We start from the raw sequence: 24055 nt of genomic DNA on the forward strand, positions 1-24055 counted from the left end.
TTCTTGCTAAGGGCCCTCTGCCCTCACCGGTTTGTCTGCCACCTTATTCCTGATGAGTCTGTGTTGTTGATGTTCTCTGGAAGTCATTTCGATAGCCCTGGAGGTTAATTGTTTCCAGTTTCCTCAACTCTCTTATTGATTAAGAGTGTGGGATGGACCAGATGACCTCACCGGCACAGACGGACATCTTCACCGCATGGCAGGGCATTGAACCCATCACTCCAGGGATGACTGCTCCATCCTGGCCTTTCCCACAGGGACCGAACTCCTGAACACTAACACAAGTAATATCCTGTGCCCAGGGCCTGAGGGATTGCTCAAGGCTGGACTTACTCATTGTTAAGAGAAAAAGGAACAGGCCATTGGAAAAGTCATTCTCAGGCACAGCAGGCGAGCGTCCTGCTCTCGTTGTGAAGCTGTCAATCTTTCAGAAATGACACTTTGTGACAGACCTGCCACAGCAAATCAGCGGTGACTGAGGCACAAGCCTCTGAGCTCACTACACAGAAAACAACACCAGGTATCGGTCATACGTCCGGACCTGAAATGGTTGTCAAGGGAAAAAACGGAAAAATGCGGATCATAAGTGCTGTCCTCGAAATAAATATTTAATTTTTTCATAAAAGGGGAGCGACCTTGCGATAAATAAAATAAAAACAAAATTTTTCAAATTCCAATATGAAGTAAAGAAGAGCAGCCGACCATTAAATGAAAACATACAAACAAATCACAAATAATTTTTTTTTGTAAAATCATCTTTCAGATCTAAAGGAATAGTTCACCACAAAATAATATCTGTTATTATTTTCTCGCCTTTATGTCAATCCAATCATGTCTGCTGTTTATTTTCTGTTACATACAAAAACAACAACAAATTGGTTTGAAATTAAATTAAACGCCTTGTCTGAAACGCCTAGTGCTCTTTGAATGTTTTCTTTAGCTGAATGTGGGATTTGTCCAACCCCTCCTCTACTGTGATTGGACGGCTGAGTGAAAAGTGACATTGCCAGTCTTGGCAACTGGTAAAAAACGTCAAAATCTTGGCACAAAGCGCAGAAAAACGTTTAATGTCTCGCTAGCTGTCGCCATGCTCCGAAAAAAAAAAACTGGTCTGGTGGAAATTTTGCTTGCTGTATTAGTGAACACTATGGGGCACTTTCTTGGACATGGTTTAGATTAATCCACCACTAGGCCTTAGTCAATTCAAAACAATTTAAGTAGTTTTTTAAACAAACCTTACAAAAAACATTACTGGTGTGCATTTTGAGACAAACAATGGCACTTTTATATGTTAAAGGAGACATTTTACAAGGCTTTTTTAAGATGTCAAATAAATCTTTGGTGTCCCCAGAGTTCGTATGTGAAGTTTTAGCTCAAATTACCCCATAGATAATTTATAATAGCATGTTAAAATTGCCACTTTGTAGGCACTAAATGGCAGGGCTCTAAATAGCAGTGTCGTGAATGAATCGTGCAGATTAAGGGGCGGTATTATCCCCTTCTGACATCACACGGGGAGCCAAATTTCAGTGACCTATTTTTTCACATGCTTTTACCAAAACTAAGTTACTGGGTTGTCCTCTTTCACATTTTCTAGGTTGTTACAAGCACTGGGGACCCAATTATAGCACTTAACTCTTTCACCGCCATTGACGAGATATCTCGTCAATTAAGAGAAAACGCTTCCCCACCTATGACGAGATTTTCCGTCTTTCCACAATACCGCTATTATCCACCAGGTGGCGCCCTTCAGCTACTTTTTAAACCCGGAAGTATTGCCCTATGGCAAGTGGCTGCATGTCCGTGTCTGTTTTAAAGATCGCTCTGAATGGGATCTCTATGAAAAGTCCGTCACAAAAACGGAATTATCTCTGCTTTTTGCTCAAAATGTGGTGTTTTTGCAGAAACCTACCCATATTCAAAAGCTGATTACAAAAGAACCACTAAAGGTAGGATGAAACGTTTTTTTTTGTTTGAAAGCAGAGGGTCTGTTCTTTCATTTGGTATATTGTATGTTTATATATTTAAAGAAGAACATTTTCTGGAAGGCATTAAACTTTGGTGAAAATCATGAAAAACGCTGGTGCTGGCTGGCAACTTTTTTTAAAAACGCTGGCGGTGAAAGAGTTAAACATGGAAAAAGTGAGATTTTTATGATATGTCCCCTTTAAGGTATGTCACTACAAGTTGTTTTTAAATGAAGGCAGCTCAAACATGCACCCTGTCTGGGAAATCGCTCCTATGAGTTTTCTTACTACGTTCAGTCCCTTTAATAAAGCTTTGATCCCTGTACACCCACAACCATCTGCTACAGCACACTCGGCTCTGGACACACAGCTTGGCATTTGGTCCACGCTGGCAGCTCACCGTGGCAAAAACCGAATGTGCCCTTGTTACTTACAGTTGTCAGCACTGAAGAAAAACAGTTTAAAGGAATGATGAGCGAGTGTTTGTGTGTAAAGCGAGCAGAAAATCTACTTGGCAAGCTTTTAAAAAACCATTACTGTCATTCAAGATAAGATTTTGGCATGTGTGCAATTTATTTGACTTAAAGCCTCTTTTGACCCTTTTAGACGACTGCCGAGCTACTGCTCTTAATGAACTGCTATTTATTCTTTGTGCTCATTCATTTAAAGAACGTTTATGATTTTTCAATTTTAATCGTTTTTCCAATACATACAATTTTGTATTATACATTTTATATGATTAACTTCAAATGCTAATTAACATTTTCCACCAGCACCCCTAAAGAAAAAGTAATTGATATGTGCTGTTTAAGCATCTTTAAGTTTTTAAAGGTTGTAAAGCTTTAAGTGGATCTATGAATCATATTTTCTCTTGCTATAACATTCAACACATTGTGATCTAGATAGTTATAATTGGAGGTCTTACCCAGCCAATGTTCTCCTGTTATCTTGCCAAATCCCTCACGGTACGCTTCCCAGTCGCGAAAAAAATTCACTGAGCCATCTTCTCTCCGTTGAAACACCTGTAGGAAACAAGTTAAAAATAGCATTACAGTGGAGTCAAATCTTCATCATTACTGTCAAATCCATGAATCAGGCACACACGAAACACATTTTTTTAATTGATACTACATCCACGCAGGGGTGATTTGCAGTCGGTGTAGCGATGAAGACGGACAGCTGTTCTTCATTAACACCTCAGTGTGTGTCAGGTTCATGAGATAGTTAGTGAATGTTTTCAAAGTGCTAACAGAAGCTGGATCTTAGCTATGCTTGAAAAACAATTTTCATTGTTTTTCCCAAAAAGAAAGAAAAATCCCAGATGAGATCTCTTTAATATTGCAATTATTATTACACATAAAATAATGATTCTTGTGTGAAGCATACACACAATGCAAATCATACTTTAGTGCAATGGTTTGTGCCATAGCCTGCATCAGAAATGGCGTACTGTGACAGTACGCATTGAATTAGATGAAGTAGGCCTACCTTCTCATCGACTGTTAAAACAGTACGTTCCATATAGTATGAATATGGGTATTGTGAATAAAATTCGGAAGTACTACATCTGCCATTTTGAACATCATACGCCATCATTATAACAGGTGAGCCTATGCTTGGATGCAGTATTGGGGGTAACGCATTACAAGTAACACGCATTACGTAATAATATTACTTTTCTGAAGTAACGAGTAAAGTAACGCATTACTTTATAAATGTAAACATTGATATTTTAGTTACTTTTTAAAAAAGAGTTACTTTTCAGTTTAATTAATTCAATTTAAAAATAAAATAATGTACTGAATTAAATTGAACATATTAACGTAGAATTACGCACTCTGTGCGCCTGAGCGGGAACAGTTTGAGTCAGAAACGGAGGTGGAGATGACAGGCCAGAGCTTGACATTTTTACGATCATAAAAAACACCTGTAAGGCCTGAGTAAGAAAGTAAGAAAAAGTAACGCAAAAGTAACATAAGCATAACTTTCCATGAAAAGTAACTAAGTAACGCAATTAGTTACTTTTTTGGGGAGTAACTTAATATTGTAATGCATTACTTTTAAAAGTAACTTTCCCCAACACTGCTTGGATGCTGTTAAACAAGTAAGAAACAATGTATAGGCAGCCGGTTGTTAGAGCAGAAATAAGACCAAATCGCAGAAATAAACATTAAATATTTGAAATAATTATTTTGCTTATTTTAAACGAATTGAGACCATCAGCGAGTAAAACCCATTTACATTTGGTTTTAAGATAAGGCAAAGACGTGCAAATGTCACAAACACACTGTTTTGTTTAATCATTTGTAAATATAATGTCATTACATACACAAAAAACTGGTCTTGATTTGGTTGTTCTAAAGACATGTAAAAAAACATTTATGAAACTGTTCTTTGGGACCCCAATTGAAAATGAATAGGAAATGCAATTTTTTAACATTTTTTGTCATTTGTCAAAAAAATCATGAAATCTTTGATCAGAAATTTTTGACACAGCAAAACATGCACGCAAACATTTACTGAAAAACAGACATTTCAAAATGTATCAAAAACTACAAAAATATTTATTTTTAATGTCCTTTCTAATGTTCTATATACATAAATTCACAAAATGTATCAATAAATTAGTGATGTGAGCAGTTGCCCATATCCAGTAAAATGAATAGCTTTATATTTTTGTGTAATATTAAACTGTACCTGTCAAAATTATTTGCAGGGTTACCGTGTGTTATTAGTTTGAGCGGTTGTTATCTGGGATTATTACACGGCTTTCTGGAATGCTTGATTCTGATTGGTCAGTTGAGACATTTGCAGGTTCGTTCTTTTCAAATAATAACCACTCCAAAGTAATAACGCATAGCCGGTACTACTTGTACGATTAAAATCGCTCCGCGCCAATAAAGATTACTGTTTTGGCGCCATCTTGTGACAACACTGGACAACCACCATTGAGAATGGAATATTTTGACATAAATTTTAACATGTAAGCGGGATAATGTCCCCTCCGCTTCGCGTCGGGTCCTGATCACACTGTCGGGGCTTATTTCCCGATAACTACCGGCTGCCTCTACATTATCCCTTACATAACAAATCTGCAAATGTCGCGACTGGCCAATCAGAATCGCGCATTCTAACGTGCCGGGTAATAAGTGCAATCTGATAACGTAAAACATCTGTTTTCATAATGTATTTACATTTAAACAGAGCCATGTTACAGGTTTACGACATTTACGAACAAGACAATGCCTCTCCTTCTTTTCCTTTGGGTAACTCCTCTCCTGGGATCACCGGATTGTAAAGTGTCCATCAAATGCACACTTCAAAATCTTGCTGGAAGTAGTAGGTCATCCAGGTAGTTTTCCCCTACTGTTTCTCAAATATTATGAATTCGGACACACTACTCACTTCGTCTACTGATTTTGGCCTACTATATAGTATTGCGATTTCGGACGCAGCTAGGCGGTTTCATCTGAAATGACTATGGCCCGAAGTTAATTTCCAGGTTGTGTTTGTTAATCGGTCTTGGCTAGTGGCTAAACTGACCTCTGAAACAAATACCTTGTTGAAAATAAAAAATGATTTCCTGAAGACGAGAAGAGCTTGGTTTACTGCTATGCGTAGAGAAGTTTGACAATTGGTGATCTGTAGCGTTACGCTACCAGAAGTTGTTAGGGCCACAAAAGCTGTTTATGTTGATGCCGCTAAAACCGTCTATAGACTTTGGAGTTTGATGCTTCTTATCTTACACAGAACACTGCTATAAGCATAAATATGCACCAGACACAAATTATGGGTAAAATTTGATTTTTTATGAGACTGGAGCAGCGTATGATATACCTGGAAAATGTTTTCATTAACATTCCCAATGATAGCATGCCCTAATTGCTGTCTAAGTAGGTAGCATGCTAGATTTTGGAACACAGTTACTGTAGGCCTGTCATGACCTTTATCAGACACAAGAACACAGAACAATCTGTCATTGTTCCCTGTCAAACCAAATAAGCTGAATCCTTGAAACCAGATCCAGTCTGGAGGTAGTTAGCACATTCGTTCTTTTCCTGCAGGTAGATCTTTTGTCTTTGGTATGCAGATGTATTCCTCACACTGTATGAAACGCAGAGGAAACATGTAAATTGACTGGAGATGGATATTTCAGGTGTGCGATACAGAGAGTATTGGGTTTCTCTGGGGAAGGTGACACACAGGTGGAATTCAAAGCAAAAATTCAGACACTAATTGACTCCTGATCCTTTTATAGAAGATTAATCAGGCAGCCGGTGGATCGATGGCTGCTGAAAATGCCAGCAAAGAAGAAGTCTTGCCATCAATGTAAATGAGCAGAGCACATGCTCACCAGCACTTGCCAAGAAAACCCGCATGTCTCCTGGGAAAGATCCCAGAGGAACCTGCAGCCCCCGAATCGACATGAGACGAGTCTACATTGAGAAAAAAACACATTCTGACCTGAATACTTTCATTAGAAATCTGTTTATGTATATATGATTTGACGGGGTGTTTGTTTTATATTAATATTCTACATCTGTTATTGGGTGTCGTAATAATTGTGAGCCTGTCTGTTAAAACCAAGTCTTATGATCTAATTATGAGCATCAAAGTTTTATTTTACATTGCTTTCAATGGCCTGACATGATCTTACTCAGTCAAAGATACCAATGTTATATTTTCACACAATGTTCTTTACATTTTGTATTATAATTTTATGTAGAAAACATTTATTGAAATTATGCAAATGTGCATATGTGCAATAACAATGTTTTAATGCTTTAAATTTAGCATATAACAGAGACAGTAAAACTTGTTTTGGTTATATAATTTTCATGTTTTTATAGGTTTAATATAGTTCAAATGGATTGTTACAAACTTTAAGCATCTTAATTTTAATGTAGCGTATTAAATATTGCATTATAAAAATGATATATTGCATACAGAGTATCAAATATTGCATTATATAGGGGTGAGCTTGGCACATACTAACGTGGGGTTAATTGTAACACAGCTACTTTACATATTTATACAGGGCCAAGCAATCTGCACTGCAAAAAATTATTTTCAAGGAAATATTTTCTTAGTATTTTTGTCCTGTTTTCAGTAAAAATATCTAAATAAAGATGCTTTTTCTTGATGAGCAAAATGACCCAGGAAAGTCCAAAAATATAAATTTTAAGTGATTTTGTGCATAAAACAGGCAAAAGCAAATTTTCTTGAATTTTTCTTGAATTTTAAGAAAAACGTTCCAAGATTTTTTTGCTTACCCCATTGGCAGATTTTTTGCTTGTTTTATGCACAAAATCACTTAAATTTTATATTTTTGGTCTAAAACTAGACTTATTTTCTTGCGTCGTTTTGCTAGTTTCGGTCAGTACAAAATATCATGATACGACAGCAAAGTCCTTGATTATTACGCCAGTTTGAGAAAGCCATATCTGCCTAGAAAATTGCAACTTTGAATTTTCCGTCGGTCTTAGTACACGATTTTAAAGTTAGTTTAAATAGGAAAAATATCGAAATTCTTTGGTTATTTTTAAGCGTGATGCTAATGGTCTGATCAGATTCAATGGATTATCCTAAGCTATACTAAAATTGACTTAATAAAACTCAATTGTTTAACTCTAAAGGAGCTAGAAAATAAGCCTATTTAAAAAAAATGTGGAGTGTCCCTTTGGGCTAACGTAGGGAGAAGCATCTGTTTTTACTTCCTCTAGCTAACCAAAAGGGTTTCAATGCGTGACGACACACAACATATAGATTCTGCAAAAAAAAGACCTCCGAGCTGGACTCCCGGGTATGTGATCTTAAAAACACAGACGCTGCCTGAATAAAACATGCCAACACTCTGTGCAGGTGCTTTGGGGTACATTCAAAATTAATGGCTGTGGCTCAACTGTGAATAAATCCTTTCAGCGTTTCGTCTTCCAATCCACAGAGCAACCAAAAAGATTTTAATTATTCACCATAATCACCGCAAATGAACAGAGTCACCTTACAGCAGCCAGCTCACTTAATCTTCTACCTTGAGTATAAAATAAGTAATTAAAATACAGGGAATTTCTTGTGTTCTGATAAATATTTCATAAGAGCTGCTTTGAATAGTCCCACCGGTGCGGGCGACGAGCATTTAGGTGATGAAAAATCAGTTACGCGTTTGAGGTGAGCAAATATCGGGACACCCCTGAGGTTCAGAGAAAGGATATTGAGGGTGATTGATAACCGTGATTACAGGGCAACTTTACAGTAGAACAAATGGCTTAAATTTGGATTAGTAAAAATGAAAACCGTGCTTGTTGTTCCTATACCCTATCTCACGGCAAGTCGTGTTATTGTCACGAAAAATTTAATTAATGTTTTCGTGTTACCGACACGATTTTCCGCTATTTGTCGTGCCTCTGGAGCACGAATGTCTTTTTTGTGCCACCCAGCACGAAATTGTATAAATGTTTTTTCGTGTCTGTGCCACGACTTTCTTTATTGTGTCATTTTCTATATTTTTTCTCATAGTTTTTTCCTATTTTTAAATTTTTTTTAATCATTGTCGCTTGGGGTTAGGGTTAGATTCGGGGTTTGCGTTAGGATGTAAATTTATGCATTGGTTTCTACATGTTTTTCTTCCACTTTTTAAACTATTCTCGCCTGGAGTTGAAGTTAGGAAAGTGATTCTAATGCTGCGTTTACACCAACCGCGGTAGAGGCGTGAAGTGATTTCAATGTTAAGTCAATGTGAAGATGCATTGACGTGCGTCAGGACGTCCCGCGGGCGCAGAAGAGGCGTTCGGTGCGGCACGAAAGACGCGTTTCCGCCTCTTTCGCGCGTGAAGCTCACGCGAAAGGCGCGAATTGAGCGTTGTGCGCGGTACGGGCGGTATGCGTGAATGGTGCTTTTGTGCATTTTGCGGTGCACACGAATTTGCGGCTGACGCCCGAGTTGAAAAATTTGAACTTTCGCGTTAACCAATCAGGAGCCTGCTTGCTGCTGAGGTGGAAGCCCCGCCCGGAGTCACTCATTCAACCAACGCTTGATATTGTCCGTAAGCAGTCACCTGGAGCTATACGACACAAGTTCTTATTACTATAGAGGAGACAGGAATAAAAAGCACCTCGCTTGGAAGAGTGTCAGTGAGGACATTGGGCAACCTGGTAAGTTGTAATACACACTTCACTTTTGAGTCACGTGACGTTTATCGACCCGCGTCGTTTATTTTCCCCCTAAAGGTTACCAAATACAAACTGGTAACTCTCTCAATAAATGCACAATCAACATTAGTCATCTTGCAAACAGACAACCGCATAACACTTGCCCCTCCCACAAGAAGCGGAGTTTGGCTCTGACGCGCGTGAAATGCTTGCTTTTTCTGCGCGTCAACTCCGCTGTACACGCGCGAATGCATCCAAATTGTTTAAACGGCAAACCACGCGCGGTAGACACGATTTTGACTCCTGACACACGGTTGGTGTAAACTCAGCATAACCCAAACCCCAAGTGACAAAGGTAAAAAAATTGGAAAAAACGATGAGAAAACAAAATATAAAACGACACGATAAAGAAAGTAGGGGCACAGACACGAAAAACCATTTATAGAAATTTGTTCTGGGTGGCATGAAAAAGACATTCGTGCTCCGAAGGCACAAAAACTGCGGAAAATCGTGTCAATAACACGAAAACATTAAAGCAACACTATGTAGTTTCCATGTAAAAATGACTTACAGCTCCCCCATGTGGTTGAAAAGCGCAACAGTGCCTGGTATCAGACACTCTTCTGCAGGCAGGGGGAGGGGCAGGGCTGTGTGCTCTACCCTCCACCTCCACTTTCAGAGTGTGCTTGTAGCAGCTAGGAGGCTGCTCAGGTTGCAGCAACAGTACAATTTGTCCAGTTAAAAGTTGTTCTATCACTGAAATAATTTTAGAGACATTATTTAAAGGTAAAAAAACTACATAGTGTTGCTTTAATCAAATTTTCTATGACTATAACACAAATTTCCGTGTGATTGGGTTGTCTTATTCAATTGTTATTTCTTTGTTTCTTCTGCAGAACACAAAAGGAGAAATTTTGATGAAAGTACAGGTTTGAGACGAATCGTTTTGGATAAAAGCATCTGCTAAATGCCTAAATATAATTTTTTTTTTTTAGCTGAACTGTTCCTTTTGCATACACCAGATCAATATGTCATTATGATTGCTGCTATTCTTACTATTGTGTATCTCCACCTCCGCGCGTCTATTTCTGCTCCACTCCAGCCGATGTGTCCCAAAACCAATTTCTCCCGTTACAATGAATCTCCAATGCCAGGAGAGCAGACAACAGCAGACACAAGACCTTCACCGCAGATGAGGCTCAGCTTCACATCACAGCTTTGGGCCGCGAGTGCTCGTGCACTTTGTCTGACAGACTAACACAGACGGATGACCTTGTTTCACATACGACAAGATGTTTTTACGGTTCACAATTGCCAATGGAAGATTCATGTGGGTGAATAACACACTACCACCCTACTCTTACTACAACTGCAGTGTGTAGTATGCATGATGTATTATTTTTTATTTACAAAAGCAACCTAAGTTATGGAGAAACAGCGTACAGCACACTTGTAATCCACTCTGAACACGTGTTTGCTCAATAAACTGAACAATCTCTCCTTATTAATCCACTTCACATGCTTAGAAAGAGCAAACTGTACACATCTCATTGTTATATCTTAATTATCTACATTTGATTCACAGTATTACTGCAGACAGAAAGACTCGGGGGAGTTTTGAAACACCTCGAGCGATCTGGTAAAATGAATAATTGTTCTCAAAGGCTGAACCTCCTTCACATTATATGAATTATTTCATTTTGCTCATTTTCAATGTACAGAGAGGGAGCATGTGAAAGATTAAAAGAAAGATGAAAATGATGTTGAATATTCAGAAACGATTGTTTCGGCTCCCTTGAGAGAATTTTATTACAAACTTATTTCACTTACTTGAAGCCAGTGGCTGGGTTTAATTCTGAAGTAATAAAACGTAGCTTTATTGCACTAACAACAGTTTTAAAATATCTGATTTATATTTGGGAGCGCTGGAATTGACCTCTGTAATTTCTCAGGAGATATTCTTCGTAATCTACCTCGTTTTTCATTGTTTTGCCTTGATGGTTGGAGGTGAGCACTAATTCAATTGTTCAAAGGATAACCACAGGCCAGAAAAGAAATAGGGAAGGCTGGGGATAGTTGTTACAGCTTTTACTCTAGTGAATATTTGTCCTGGTGGCCAACAAAAGACTATTGAACACTGAACATTTCCACCATTACTTGCAATGAAACAAAGATACTGTTATTGAACACATGCTGACCTTTTGAGGTACTGTAGCACAAAGTTGTAACAATTGTAAAATACTATTAGAGAACCAATTACAAGTTTTTGGGCAAATTTAAAGAATGCAGCAAGAATGCATGATAATAGCAATACTTTAAAACAGCCTGATCTCACAAATTTCCGTGTTATAGTCAGAATATTTTGCTCATTTATCCATCACGGATCTCCGCATTTTTCCATGTCCGTACCATGGACTTTCTTTTCCGTGTCAGTTTCACGTATTGGTTACTCAATTGTTTTTCGTATTTTCTTACCATTGTCGCTTGGGTTTGGGATTAGAACGACTTTCTGTAACATAAAATGACATCCTAACCCAAACCCAACTCTAACCATAACGTCAGGTGACAATTGTTTAAAAATCCAGAAAAAAATAGTATAAACCATAGTTAAAAGGACTTCCTATCCCAAACCCCAAATCTAACCCTATATGACAATAGTTTAAAAATAGGAAAAACAACTGAGTAACCAATACATGAAACTGACACGAAAAAGAAAGTCTATGGTACGGACACGGAAAAATGCGGAGATCCATTACAATGACACAGAAATATAAGCAAAATATTCCGTAATTATAATTTGTAATATTAGGTTGCTTTAAAAAGTAACATTCAATAATATCAAGCCATTTTTTGGCCAATAAAATGTAAAAAATGCATTACCTGACATTTAAAAAACAATTTCTAGACCTTAATACAAAGTTCACCCATTTGGGTTAAATATACTTTTATAGTGTATTTGTATGGCAGTGTGATTTACAGCAATTGCCTTTAATTTATATTTGTATAATTTAAAAATTTAAAAACTAAAGGGACTAAAACCATTTAAAACCTTAAATAAACCTTGTGTCAACTACCCCCCCCCCCCATTCTGTATCTCTGTATTCATTTAAAAAAATGAAATCCAAATATTTGTTGCCATCAGAATATGTCGGAACAGACATTCCACAAAATTTTTTTTAGACCAAATAACATAATATGTGATTGAAATCCCAGCCAATGGCATTTGAAGTTTTGGACTAAGTGTTTGAAACCAACATACAAGCATTTGCATAATTTTAAAATCTCATATAAACCTTGTGATAAACTAGCCCTGGTCTCGTATGCAAATTATTTGCTGTATTAAAACATAGCCATGCCACCAGAATCCAAGGAAACAGACATTCACAAAAAAGCTTTTAGACCAAATACCTGATTAAAATCACAGCCAATGGCATTTGAAATTTTGAACTTAGTGTTTGAAATCAACATACAAGCATTTATATAATTTCACTTTTGACTAAAAACTTTTAAAACTTTACATAAACCTTGTGACAACTAGCCCCCGTCTCCCTGGTATCTCTCTATTAAATAAAAAAGAAATGAACCCAAATTAATTAAAACATAGCCGTGCCATCAGAATCCAAGGAAACAGACATTCACAAATTTTTTTTTTAGACCAAATACCTCGGCATGATATGTGATCAAAATCCCAGCCTAAAAACATTTAAACCTTACATAAACCTTGTGACAAAAAGCCCCTGTCTCCAATGTATCTCTCTATTAAATACAAAAGACATTTAATAGAAAACAGCCTAAAAACTTTTACATAAATCTTGTGACAAAAAGCCCCTGTCTCCAATGTATCTCTCTATTAAATAATGAAAGAAATTAAAGCAATTTATTTGTTGTATTAAAATAGTGGTCTACAGCAGCCCTTGCCTCCAAAAGGGTTGGAGACCCCTATATTATAACATAGCCGTGCCATCAAAATTTAAGGAAACAGACATTCACAAAAAAGCCTTTTAGACCAAATACCTTGGCATGATATGTGATCAAAATCACAGCCAGTGGCATTTAAAGTTTTGGACTAAGAGTTTTTGAAACCAACATAAGCATTTGCATAATTTCACTTTTGACTAAAAACTATTAAAACCTTACATAAACCATGTGACAACTAGCCCCGGAATCTCTCTATTAAATAAATAAAAGAAATGAAGGCAAATTATTTGCTGTATTAAAACATAGCCATGCCATCAGAATCCATGGAAACAGACATTTACAAAAAAGCTTTTCAGACCAAATACCTTGGCATGATATGTGATCAAAATCACAGCCAATGGCATTTAAAATTTTGAACTAAGTGTCTGAAATCAATATACAAGCATTCATATAATTTCACTTTTTACTAAAAACTTTTAAAACCTTACATAAACCTTGTGACATCCTGCCATTCTCCAATGTATCTCTCTATTAAATAAAGATTTTTCTGAGTTTTTGATGCATCTATTAATGTAAAGCTGCTTTGAAACTATTAAAGAATTATGAAAAGCGCTACATAAAATACAATTGAATTGAAATACAAAAAATAGGGGTCTACAACAGCCCTTGCCCGCAAAAAGGTTGGAGACCCCTATATTAAAACATAGCCGTACCATCAGAATTTAAGGAAACAGACATTCACAAAAAAGCATTTCAGACCAAATAACTTGGCATTTGAAGTTTTGGACAAAGTGTTTCCAAGCAACATACAAGCATTTGCATAATTTCACTTTTGACTAAAAACGTCATATAAACCTTATATAAACACTGACAACTAGCCCCAGTCTGTCCTGTACAGTATCTCTCCTTTAACAAATAAAATAAATGAATACAAATTATTTGTTGTTTTAAGCCAGCCATCAGAATCTGTGAAAACACAGACATTCGCAAAAAACCTTTTAGACTAAATACCTTGGCATGATATGTGATAAAAATCACAGCACAGCCAGCGGCATTTGAAATAAAACTGATATATAAAATAAAAATCTATTGATATTGGATTTGGGCCTTCTAAATGAAATGCGATGTCAAAAAAAGGACTTCAAAACGTCAACCTTTGCATTGCATCCATTTAACGCACGTGTTGGCAAACAGTCTCACACTCCTTCAGGTAAACAGCCTCTCTGAGCTTGTATTGAAGCATTTGTGAGCTATAAACACTGTCGAGATGTGGGCTGTTTCTCACAGGAGAGATGGTAGGCAGTGGCAGGTTTGGTTTCACATTGCTGAGAGCAGAGAAAACAAGCCTGCTGCAAAAATAACTGAAATCAAATCATGTTGTTCGCTCATATTCCCTGTTGAGATGCCTCCCGCATCCAGCAGTTGCACAACAGACTGTTGGTAACAATCTGCTGGTTCAGAACAAAATAGACATTTGGTGCCAAAAAACACGGCTTCCTCCTGTCAATCTGACAGGAAACAGAATCTGACCACACACGGGCAAAAGGGACAGAAGATGTGACAGCGGTCTCGGACTGTCAATCGAGTTAGGTGTAAAGATTTGGCATCCGCACCCCTGTTTTTATTGAAGGGGGGCCCGATGTGCACCCGTGGAGACTGAAGTGAGGTTTTGGCAGAGCCCTGAGCTCCACAAATGTGTCCTCGTAGTAGTATGCCGATATTGTCTCGCGGTGACGTTGTCTGTGACATCCAGGTTAAAGTCTTATAATCTAATAATTATGAGATTTGGGGCAACAAATTTTGATTTCGCTCATTGATTTCATGACCTTACTCAATATTAAAGATATCAAGGTGTTCTTTTATGTCACATAAAAGTAATCTTGTTTTCCTTGTGCAACAACAATACAGAGATTACACCGAATTGAATCATTTTAAGTAGGCATTACAGGATAAAAACCTTTCTTGTTTTCTTACCACGTTTCAGGTTTTCTTTCTGCTGTAATGAGCAGTCAGATCCACCTGCTCCATCTGTAACTAGACCTTGCCATGAGGAGTGAATGTTTAACTAACCAAAAGTCAGTCAGAAACCGCAGCGAGATACTACTCAATAAAAGCCTTACGCTCTAAGTGGTGGCCCTTTCTGCTTCTGACCAATAAAAGCTCTCCAAATTACAGAGAATACATCAGCAATACAAACCGGTCACACTGTCAGAACAGAATTCATACAGGTTTTCTGAATAACTGTTTACTTCAACGGCAGTCAGCCTGTGTATGACTCACATCTTCTATTCAATCCATCAGTGAAAAACACCTTAAATTTAAGTCTTTTCCTCACACAGAGCTCTTATATGAAAGACCTTCATTACAACATGGGGCATATGAATACACTCTAAAAAGTGCTGGGTTATTTTCAACCCAACGTTGGGTCAAAAAGCTGCAGATGATAAGTGAAGCTTGCAGGGGGCAAGGGGGGCCAGGTCCCCCATTGGCTAAAAGGATTTCTAAAAATAAAAACTATGTTTAAAAAAATATATACCTATTAATTTAATTTCATGGTGCTCATTGGCGGATTTAGCAAGGGGGCCCAAGGCAAAGGTATGTATGGGGCCCCCCATCCGATCTATAAAAGAGAAAGAAAAAAATTCACTCCAAAATGAAGATGGAAAGCAGAGAACACACAAAGTGTAACACTACACAATAGAGAATAAGTCAATGGGCAAAACAGTGAACAGTAAATGAGGGAGAAAGAATTTAAATCTGATGCAGCACAAAAAACTAGCAATGCATCAAAGCCAATGTTGTACTAATCTTTCACATGCCCAAGACTGTGATAAAAGGTAAAAAAAATCCAATCAACAATTACTTTTTATATTGAAAATAAGTAATTGTATGGGTGTTTCCCCAAATCAGTTTTGAGTTTTTGAAAAAAAAAAAATTGGCAATTAAAGAGTGAAAATCGTGGATTTTTATTAAACATTTAGCAGTTTTAAACAGGACTGAGGTTGATTAACAGATTTATACAAAAAAATTGAAACCAAATATTTATCTGATTTTAACAGCAGTTTAATTTAGTGGATGTTTTCTTCATGAACATAACGAAATGGTTGTGAATTTGCCCACAGTCTATTGTTGAGTTTTTGAAAAATATTCAAAGTATTTTCCCAAAATATGTGTCAAAATAAGATTTGTCACCAAAAGTCATTCCATTTGCTGAAACACAGAGAAATTTGTGGCCAAATTAAGACTCAACAGCATCCCATAGTGAACAAAAACATTCCCAACATAACATAAGGGTTAAATTCTTTTTTCTGTAGTAACGTTATTTACCTCACCACAAAATATTTTTTATCAGTGTAGGGCTAAGGCTATTACTAGCAGAACTAGGCAGTTGACTCACCAAAGCCAAATTTTCGCAGTTATATTTGTCTTGATTCGTCTCTGTTTGTGTACTTTCCCAGTCCTCCTGTCATTCTGTGTTCATTATTCACGTCGTGCGCACCTTAACGGACTAGTCCATTTCATTGTAAAAGAAGGGGGTGTATGTGTGACAAATGAACTAGACATTTTAACTACTATTTCAAAGTTTCAGCATATTTCTTAAAAATATTAATACAATTTACAATGCTGAAGTGTTCATGATGATAAGGGTTTTATTTATTTATTTATTAGGTTGGTTGGGGGCCCCCTAATATGACCGCTGGTAGGGGGCCCCAAGCAGCCACCTACCTATGCCTCTATGTTAAGACCGCCTCTGATGGTGCTCGATAAAGTAAGTCATCCAATCACGATGGAGGAGAGGCGGGACAAATACTACCGACCAACCGGAACATCCTACTTCATAACGCTTGAACAAAAGCTGTATTCGAGCTTCCCGTCATAAAGTCTTTAAAAGGTGCCCAAGATTTTTGCTTCGAAAGTGGAATATAACTTCTTCGCCATTGTTTTTATAAACTCTTTTCCCGCCAGTTTTTTTAAAAAAGTTGTCAGCCAGCGCCAGGATTTTTATGATTTTCACAAAAGTTTAATGCCTTCCAGAAATATATAAACATTACAATATATCAAATGAAAGAACAGTTTACAATCTTAATTTCTCATATATGGGTAGGTTTCTTAAAGAAAAAAAATTTGAACAAAAAGTTGCATAATTGCATTTTTGTAAAGGACTTTGTTAGACATCAGATTCAGAACAATGATCAAAACATACACAGATTTTTTACTGTTTTTTAACTCAGTGTTAACTTAGTGTTTTATAAGTTGGGTAAGAGCACCACCTGGATTGCCGTAAAACCTCGTCATTGGCGAAACATGATTGGTTTCTTTCCCAGCCAGTTGTGTGGCCTCTTGGGAAGTCCAAAGCGGCCATGTTTCCCAGACATTCAGTATCATAAACATTTATGTCTGTTTCAATATTGTTTTTAATGACAAAAATGCATCCCATCTGTCCCACAGGTTGCAAGCAGCCCTGATCCCTGCTCTACAAATAAAGGTCAAGCATTTAAGCCGCTTGGAGGATCCCAGTGGATGTCATGAAGTTTAAGCACATGAAATGAACAGGCTCTTAAAGATCTGAGCCACCTGTGAGTTACCACACTTCCAGCTTCTACAAATCACAGCCATGTAATCCCGTCAATGCCGATTAGTTCCCTAACAAACACCTCTAACCCGATCAGAGTCAAGCTTTACCGAAAGACCCAATCCTCACTTCTCATTGGCCGGTAAAATATCATCTGTTCGTTCATGTCATGCACCAGCTGCCCGAGTTGCAGCCTCATGATTGAGAACTTTGGAGCTTCGTGTCCTGGCAATGAACCTGTGAGGTACGTAATGAAGAAAAACCTGCTGCTAAGTCAGGTTTTGACCTATGGTGGATTCATTTCGAATAGATAAAATGATCTATTTGAAACACGGCCAATGGCCAGAATGTACCGCAATTCATAGCACAGCTGTTTGAGTAATACTTCAAAACATTATGTTGAAATACTGCAATGTTCTTGAGTAAAATGTCCTTCAGAGAGAGAATGAGAGGGAACAAAACTTCATTCAGAAATATAATGAAACACTATTAAAAAATACCTTCTAAAAGTTACACAATGCACCTTTAACAAACTTAAGCATTTTTGTATAAAAAAAAGAATTTTCAATAAATGACAACAAATATTTCGTGACATAGGTTTGCCTTACATCACCATTCGTACTAGTGATGCAAATCTTTTATTGTTGGTAAAAAACAAGATGCATCTTTTTGGTCCACAAATGTGAGAAACAGGCGAGAGTGGAGGACCTCAGCAAACCAGCAAGCGTAGTGAAGTATGAGAGGAAAAACATTAAATGGTTGTTAACAGGACAGAGGTCATAATAGAGGGTAGAGAGCGCTTTGTAACTGCAATGCAGTAAGTTGCAACTCACTGAACAGCGAGAGGGCAGACTGCATTCAGCTATAACATTTCATACAGTACTTAGCGTTAAGGATTTGTCATGTTTTATGGTAAAGCCAACTATAAACCCACTATACACGCCTCTATTTACAGGACAGAAAACAAGCTTGAGAAGGGAAACTATTTCACATCTGTTTCATAGTTTGATTTTCGTTAATAGATGTTAAATGACAGAACACTTTTCATAAGCTAAGCAGATGGAGAGTGTTGTAATGTAATTTACAAACGTACTTTGCTGGACCCACAAAGACTGCACAAAATGAGACACATGTGCATTAGGCTTGTTTGTATCTGACACACACACACACAGGTTTCCATCTTTAATGGGGACATAATGTTATTTATATTGTACAAACTGTAAATTCTATCCTCTATCCCAGTGTTTCTCTAATGTTTTGCTGTGCGCCCCCCTTGTATTCATGAATATCAGCTGACGTCACTCACATCTCAAACTCGTCTTCCGCCATTTTGAGTACCTGAAGTGGTCGCAAAAGAACTACAATCTTTGTCTTCAATATCTTGTGAGCATCAAAATCGCTATTTTTACAACACTAATAGGCTCGACACAACATGATCATTGTTGGGAGTAACGCATTACAAAATATAATATATTACAGTAATATATTAGTTTTTGCTGTAACGCAGTAATATAACGCATTACTAATAAAATTTTGGTAATATTTTACTCGTTACAGTCTTAGTAACGAGCGCGTTACAACAATGCATTTCAAAAATAGACGTGTTATTTTAATTTTTTTCTTTTTGACTAATGCGCGCGACCAGCATCCACACAGGAAAAAGCTGCGGGTAAAATAGTAATGTCTGCGTCCCAAACAGCATACTTCCATATAGTAGGCGAAAAGCACTACTTCTCGTACTTTTGCCTACTATATAGTATGGAAGTAGGCGGTTTGGGAAGCAGCGTATGTCTGTTTCCAGGTGCTGTATGCAGTATGTTCATTTTTACTTTAATTTTGTATTTGACGCGTTTCTTAAAGAGCCGAATCTGGGAAGTCCGCGGCTGTATAATAAGGTGACCAGATTTTTAAAATGAAAACCGGGGACATTTCCTAGTTAAATGATCAAAATATCATTAAAATCTCATTTGTTGTTATCTATGACTGACAAAATGGGGACAAAATGTTTTTTGAATGTTTACTTCTTTTTATTGTTGTGGGTTCACTGCAAAATGACTTACTTCTTACTTAATAGTATTTTTGTCAGATTTTCAGTTCAAATATAAAAAAATCTTAAATCAAGATGCATTTTCTTGATAAGCAAAATCCCCTAAGAAAAATCTAGCTTTAAGAAAAAAAATGTAAGTGAATTTGTGCTTAAAACATGCAAAAAAAAGTTGTGTAGATTTTTTTTTTTGCTTGTTTTAAGCACAAATTTGATATTTTGGTCTAAAAATTAGACTTATATTCTTAGGTCATTTTGCCCATCAAGAAAATGAATCTCCACTTAAGAATTTTTTTATATTTGTACTGAAAACAAGAGCAAAATACTAATAAGAAAGTCATTTTTTGAAGTGTTTCTAATTCAATGAATTTAAAAATTTCTGTATCCTAAAAATCTATTTTTTTTCCTTTTTTTTCAAGAGACATACCCTATCATCAAAAATGACTTCTAAGGTACTACTTCAGCTGATTTCATAACATTGTAAACGTGAAGAACAGAAGGAATAATGCAAAATGTAAACATATTTAGCCTACACAAAACAAATGCTGCGTAAGTTAACATACTGTGATCAGTTCACTTCATTGGTTTATTACTTTAATTTAACATGAGTAGTTAGTACCTTAAGCCCCCATAACTTTAACTGTTTTCATATCTTATGATAACTTGATTGATGATAATGGCGCTTTCTCATCTGTCTCGTAGTAAATTCTTCATTGCAAAATTAGTGGCGTGCGCAAGAAATAAGTAGCTCGCGGCCCCCTCTGCTGGTGAAAATAATCATTACATGATTGCTCTGGTCTGGTACCACAAACGCTATGTTGATTGGGTTTTTCAGTGTATATGCTGGTTGTTTTGGACATGCTGTAAAACAGGGACATTTCCGGGAACAGCTTTAGTCGGGGACAGAACACCAAAAAACGGGACTGTCCCCGGAAAACGGGGACGTCTGGTCACCTTACTGCATAAGCATTGACTAAAGTGGTCGCAATCAGGTCCGGTAGCGCCGCATACGCAAAATTCTGCGAATGAGAGCACTAAGTAAAAGCAACAGAAATTTTCTATCGGTCTCCCATGCTGCTTGAACCTCAGAAGTAAAGAGACTTTTAGAAATCTTGCCAGTAAAATCCATTTCACCACACCAGCAATGATAAGGTAAGCTAACGTTGCTATGGTTACAGTCCATATACATAATAGATTGCTAGGCTATTCCTATGCTATCTACAGTTTTATTACAAACAGCAACCTAAACTACAACATAACATTAATGTAGACTTAAACATGGTTATTTAAATAGTACATTTAAACATCACTAGTTAAAGTTTTTACCAGCCTTTGTATGGGAGCCTATATTCATTGTTTGGCAAAAAGCAGTGTTCCTCTGTTTGTCTATGTTTTATATGTTAACCTACATGTAATCCTTATATTGTACTGAAATGAGCTGTATTCCTTGAGGCCTAATCCTCCAATAGCACTTTTTGATAAGTTGTGTCAACCCAGTGCATGCCAGGTTTGTGCTGTGAATCTGAATTAAAAGTGAATTAAAGAATAGAAATGAAAAGAGGTTGCATGTCTTGCCATGTTATTAGTCTATAGGTTGCATTATAGTGCACTCTAGCTCTATTGTGTTATATGTGTACCATAATTTACCAGACTTTCAGATCATTTGTTTATGTTTATGACTCTGACAGTCATTGTTACTGTTTTTTGCCATAAGTCTTCACAGTGCCTATTCAAAGCTCGAGGGCCAACACATAACTTCTAGATTTATAAGCATCAATAAACTACATTTTAACATTTTATAATGCCTAGTCATACTTCTGTTATTTTGATGAAAGTAACTCAAAAGTAACGCAAAAGTAGTGTAACTCATTACAGTTCAGAGTCAGTAATATTGTAATATAACTAATTACTTTCAAATGACAGTAATTTGTAATATATAATGTATTACACTTTGGAAGTAACTTGCCCAACACTGAACATGATACTTTGCTCAATGTATCACCTGTGTCTCTAGATGTGAACTCGAGCATTGAGAACATTGTTTGTGTACACAGAGTTTACAAAAATTATGGTTTTGAACAACTGACTTTGGCTGTTTTGGTGACCACTCGCTGCCAGCTTGCCAGTCAAGATGTATCGATCTCCGAATGCGACGTAAGGAGGGAGGAGAGTAAAGATGGATAGCTCCTAAAGCATAGTTCCATATAAATGCACGGATAATTTGTTGTTTTGTCGCAAATAAAAAACAACATTGACCTTCTAGTTGAAAAAGGAGCCTCATGAGATTCGCATACGGAAATCGATTATTTACGTCTGGCAAAGATAGCGAGCGGACACCATAACAGCCAAAGTCAGTTGTTCAAAACCTTTCTTTTTAGTAAACTCTGTGTACACAAATAATGCTTGCGTTCATGTGTAGAGATCCATGTGATTCTTCAAGCAAAGTTTAATGTTGTGTCGTGCCTTAGTGTTGTAAAAACAGTGGTAGTTCGATAGCAGCGGACAGCGGCTGGAAGAACGCATCAGGGATCGTGTAGGCATCACACCCTAACCAAGATATATACATTTTTTTAAAGTAGCATTTCTTTTCATGACAGTCGAGGTGCGAAATGTCTTTCGTAGCCATTTACCGCATCCGTAAGAATCATAGACAGTAAAAGATAATAAATGCGTAAATCGTAGCAAGCTAGCAAATGCTTGTCAGTAGCCTACTGGTACTAGGTAGGTACTCAAGATGGCGGCAGGCAACTGGAATGACGTAAAAGGTCACATGACTGATATTCATGAATATGGTGCATCCCTGCACCGTCCCACCAAAGAAAAATCATGACATAAAGCAATCTTAAGCATAGAATGTGAATTAAAGGGGACATTTTACAAGACTCTTGTAAAATTAATCTTTGGTGTCCCCAGAGTACATTTGTGAAGTTGTAGCTCAAAATACCATATGAATAATTTATAATAACATGTTAAAATTGCCACTTTGTAGGTGTGAGCAAACATTTTGGTTTGTCCTTTATATGCAAATAAATTAATCTCTACACTAAATGGCAGTGCAGTGGTTGGATAGTGCAGATTAAGGACCAATATTATCCCAATCTGACATCACAAGGGGAGCCAAATTTCAATGAGCTATTTTTTCACATGCTTGCAGAGAATGGTTTACCAAAACTAAGTTACTGGGTTGTTCTTTTTCACATTTTCTAGGTTGATAGAAGCACTGAGGATCCAATTATAGCACCTAGACATGGAAAAAGTTAGATCTTCATGATATGTCCTCTTTAAACAAAACATATTAAATTATACAACGTATAATTTTAATTGAGTTACCCCCTCCACAAACACACATGCACAATAATTGTTAATGTTATGAATGCTTCATATGTTTAACATTGGAAATACTGCCCAGCTTGGCATTACATGCAAAGCAATTGCTGAATGCTTTAAAGGTCACGTTCTTTCTGATCCCATTTTTTAAACCCTAGTTAGTGTGTAATGTTGCTATAATAGCATAAATAATACCTGCAAAATGATAAAGCTCAAAGTTCACTGCCAGGCGATATATTTTCTTTAACAGAATTCCCCTTTCAAAGCCTACAGCGGTTTGGATTACAGCACAACACAACTTCCTGATTTAATGATGTCACTAGAACACTAGAAGTTTTTTGACTAAACTCCACCCACAGGAATCAATCAATGCTAGCTAAGCTACAGAAACACTGGCAACACAATTCTTCTTTTCTATACAGCCACTGCATAAAAAATCCTTAGATCCACCACTGAGAGAGAGAGGGAGAGAGAGAGGGAGAGAGAGAGAGAGAGACAGCTTAGGCGTGGGGCATAAATTTAGGGCGGCAACAAACAACCTTTAAAGCTCTAAAGGGTCATGACACTCCATCTAGTGTACTCTGGAAAAAAAGTTGCCGGCGTCTGAGCTGCACTTCTGGGCTCAGTGAGTCCAGCGGTCTTGAGTCATTGTCTCTCGCTGTGAGAGTGTAAATTGATCCAAACACACAATACTGTCCAGAAAATACACTGACACTTCAAAGGGCCTGGATCTCAGAGGCCAAAGAGCCATTTCACACCTAATCAAGTCAGCCTTTAATCCGGGCTGGGCCTGTGTAGATAACACACTTTGAAGTAAGGGGGTCCGAGGTCGGAAAACCTAGAAAATCTGGAAACGGAACGGATTAGCTCAGTATTCAGTCCTGTATGCACTTATTCCACTTTGCTTCATGGTTTATGTTGTCAAGGTCCGCTGGTTGACAGCTACTGATATGAAGAATGCGTTCAAAGTGTTTCTGAAATGTCATTTCAAGCACTTTTTTATTTCATTTCTGTTTAAGGAATACACAAAATGTAATATTGGCCCCATTCTTAATAGATATTAATAATCCGTCTCGG

At 37.1% G+C, this 24055-nt stretch overlaps 1 protein-coding gene across 1 annotated transcript in view; it reads right to left on the bottom strand.

The window, feature by feature from the left end:
- fibcd1a (fibrinogen C domain containing 1a) overlaps positions 1–24055 on the bottom strand; it is a 155197-nt gene that overhangs the window by 54139 nt on the left and 77003 nt on the right. The window contains exon 6 of the mRNA XM_065248381.2: positions 2893–2989. Within this exon, the coding sequence (XP_065104453.1) occupies positions 2893–2989 (97 nt within the window). The remainder of the gene's footprint in view (positions 1–2892; positions 2990–24055) is intronic.

This window comes from Paramisgurnus dabryanus, chromosome 11, assembly GCF_030506205.2.
Source record: "Paramisgurnus dabryanus chromosome 11, PD_genome_1.1, whole genome shotgun sequence".
In the NCBI taxonomy this organism is placed as follows: Eukaryota; Metazoa; Chordata; class Actinopteri; order Cypriniformes; family Cobitidae; genus Paramisgurnus; species Paramisgurnus dabryanus.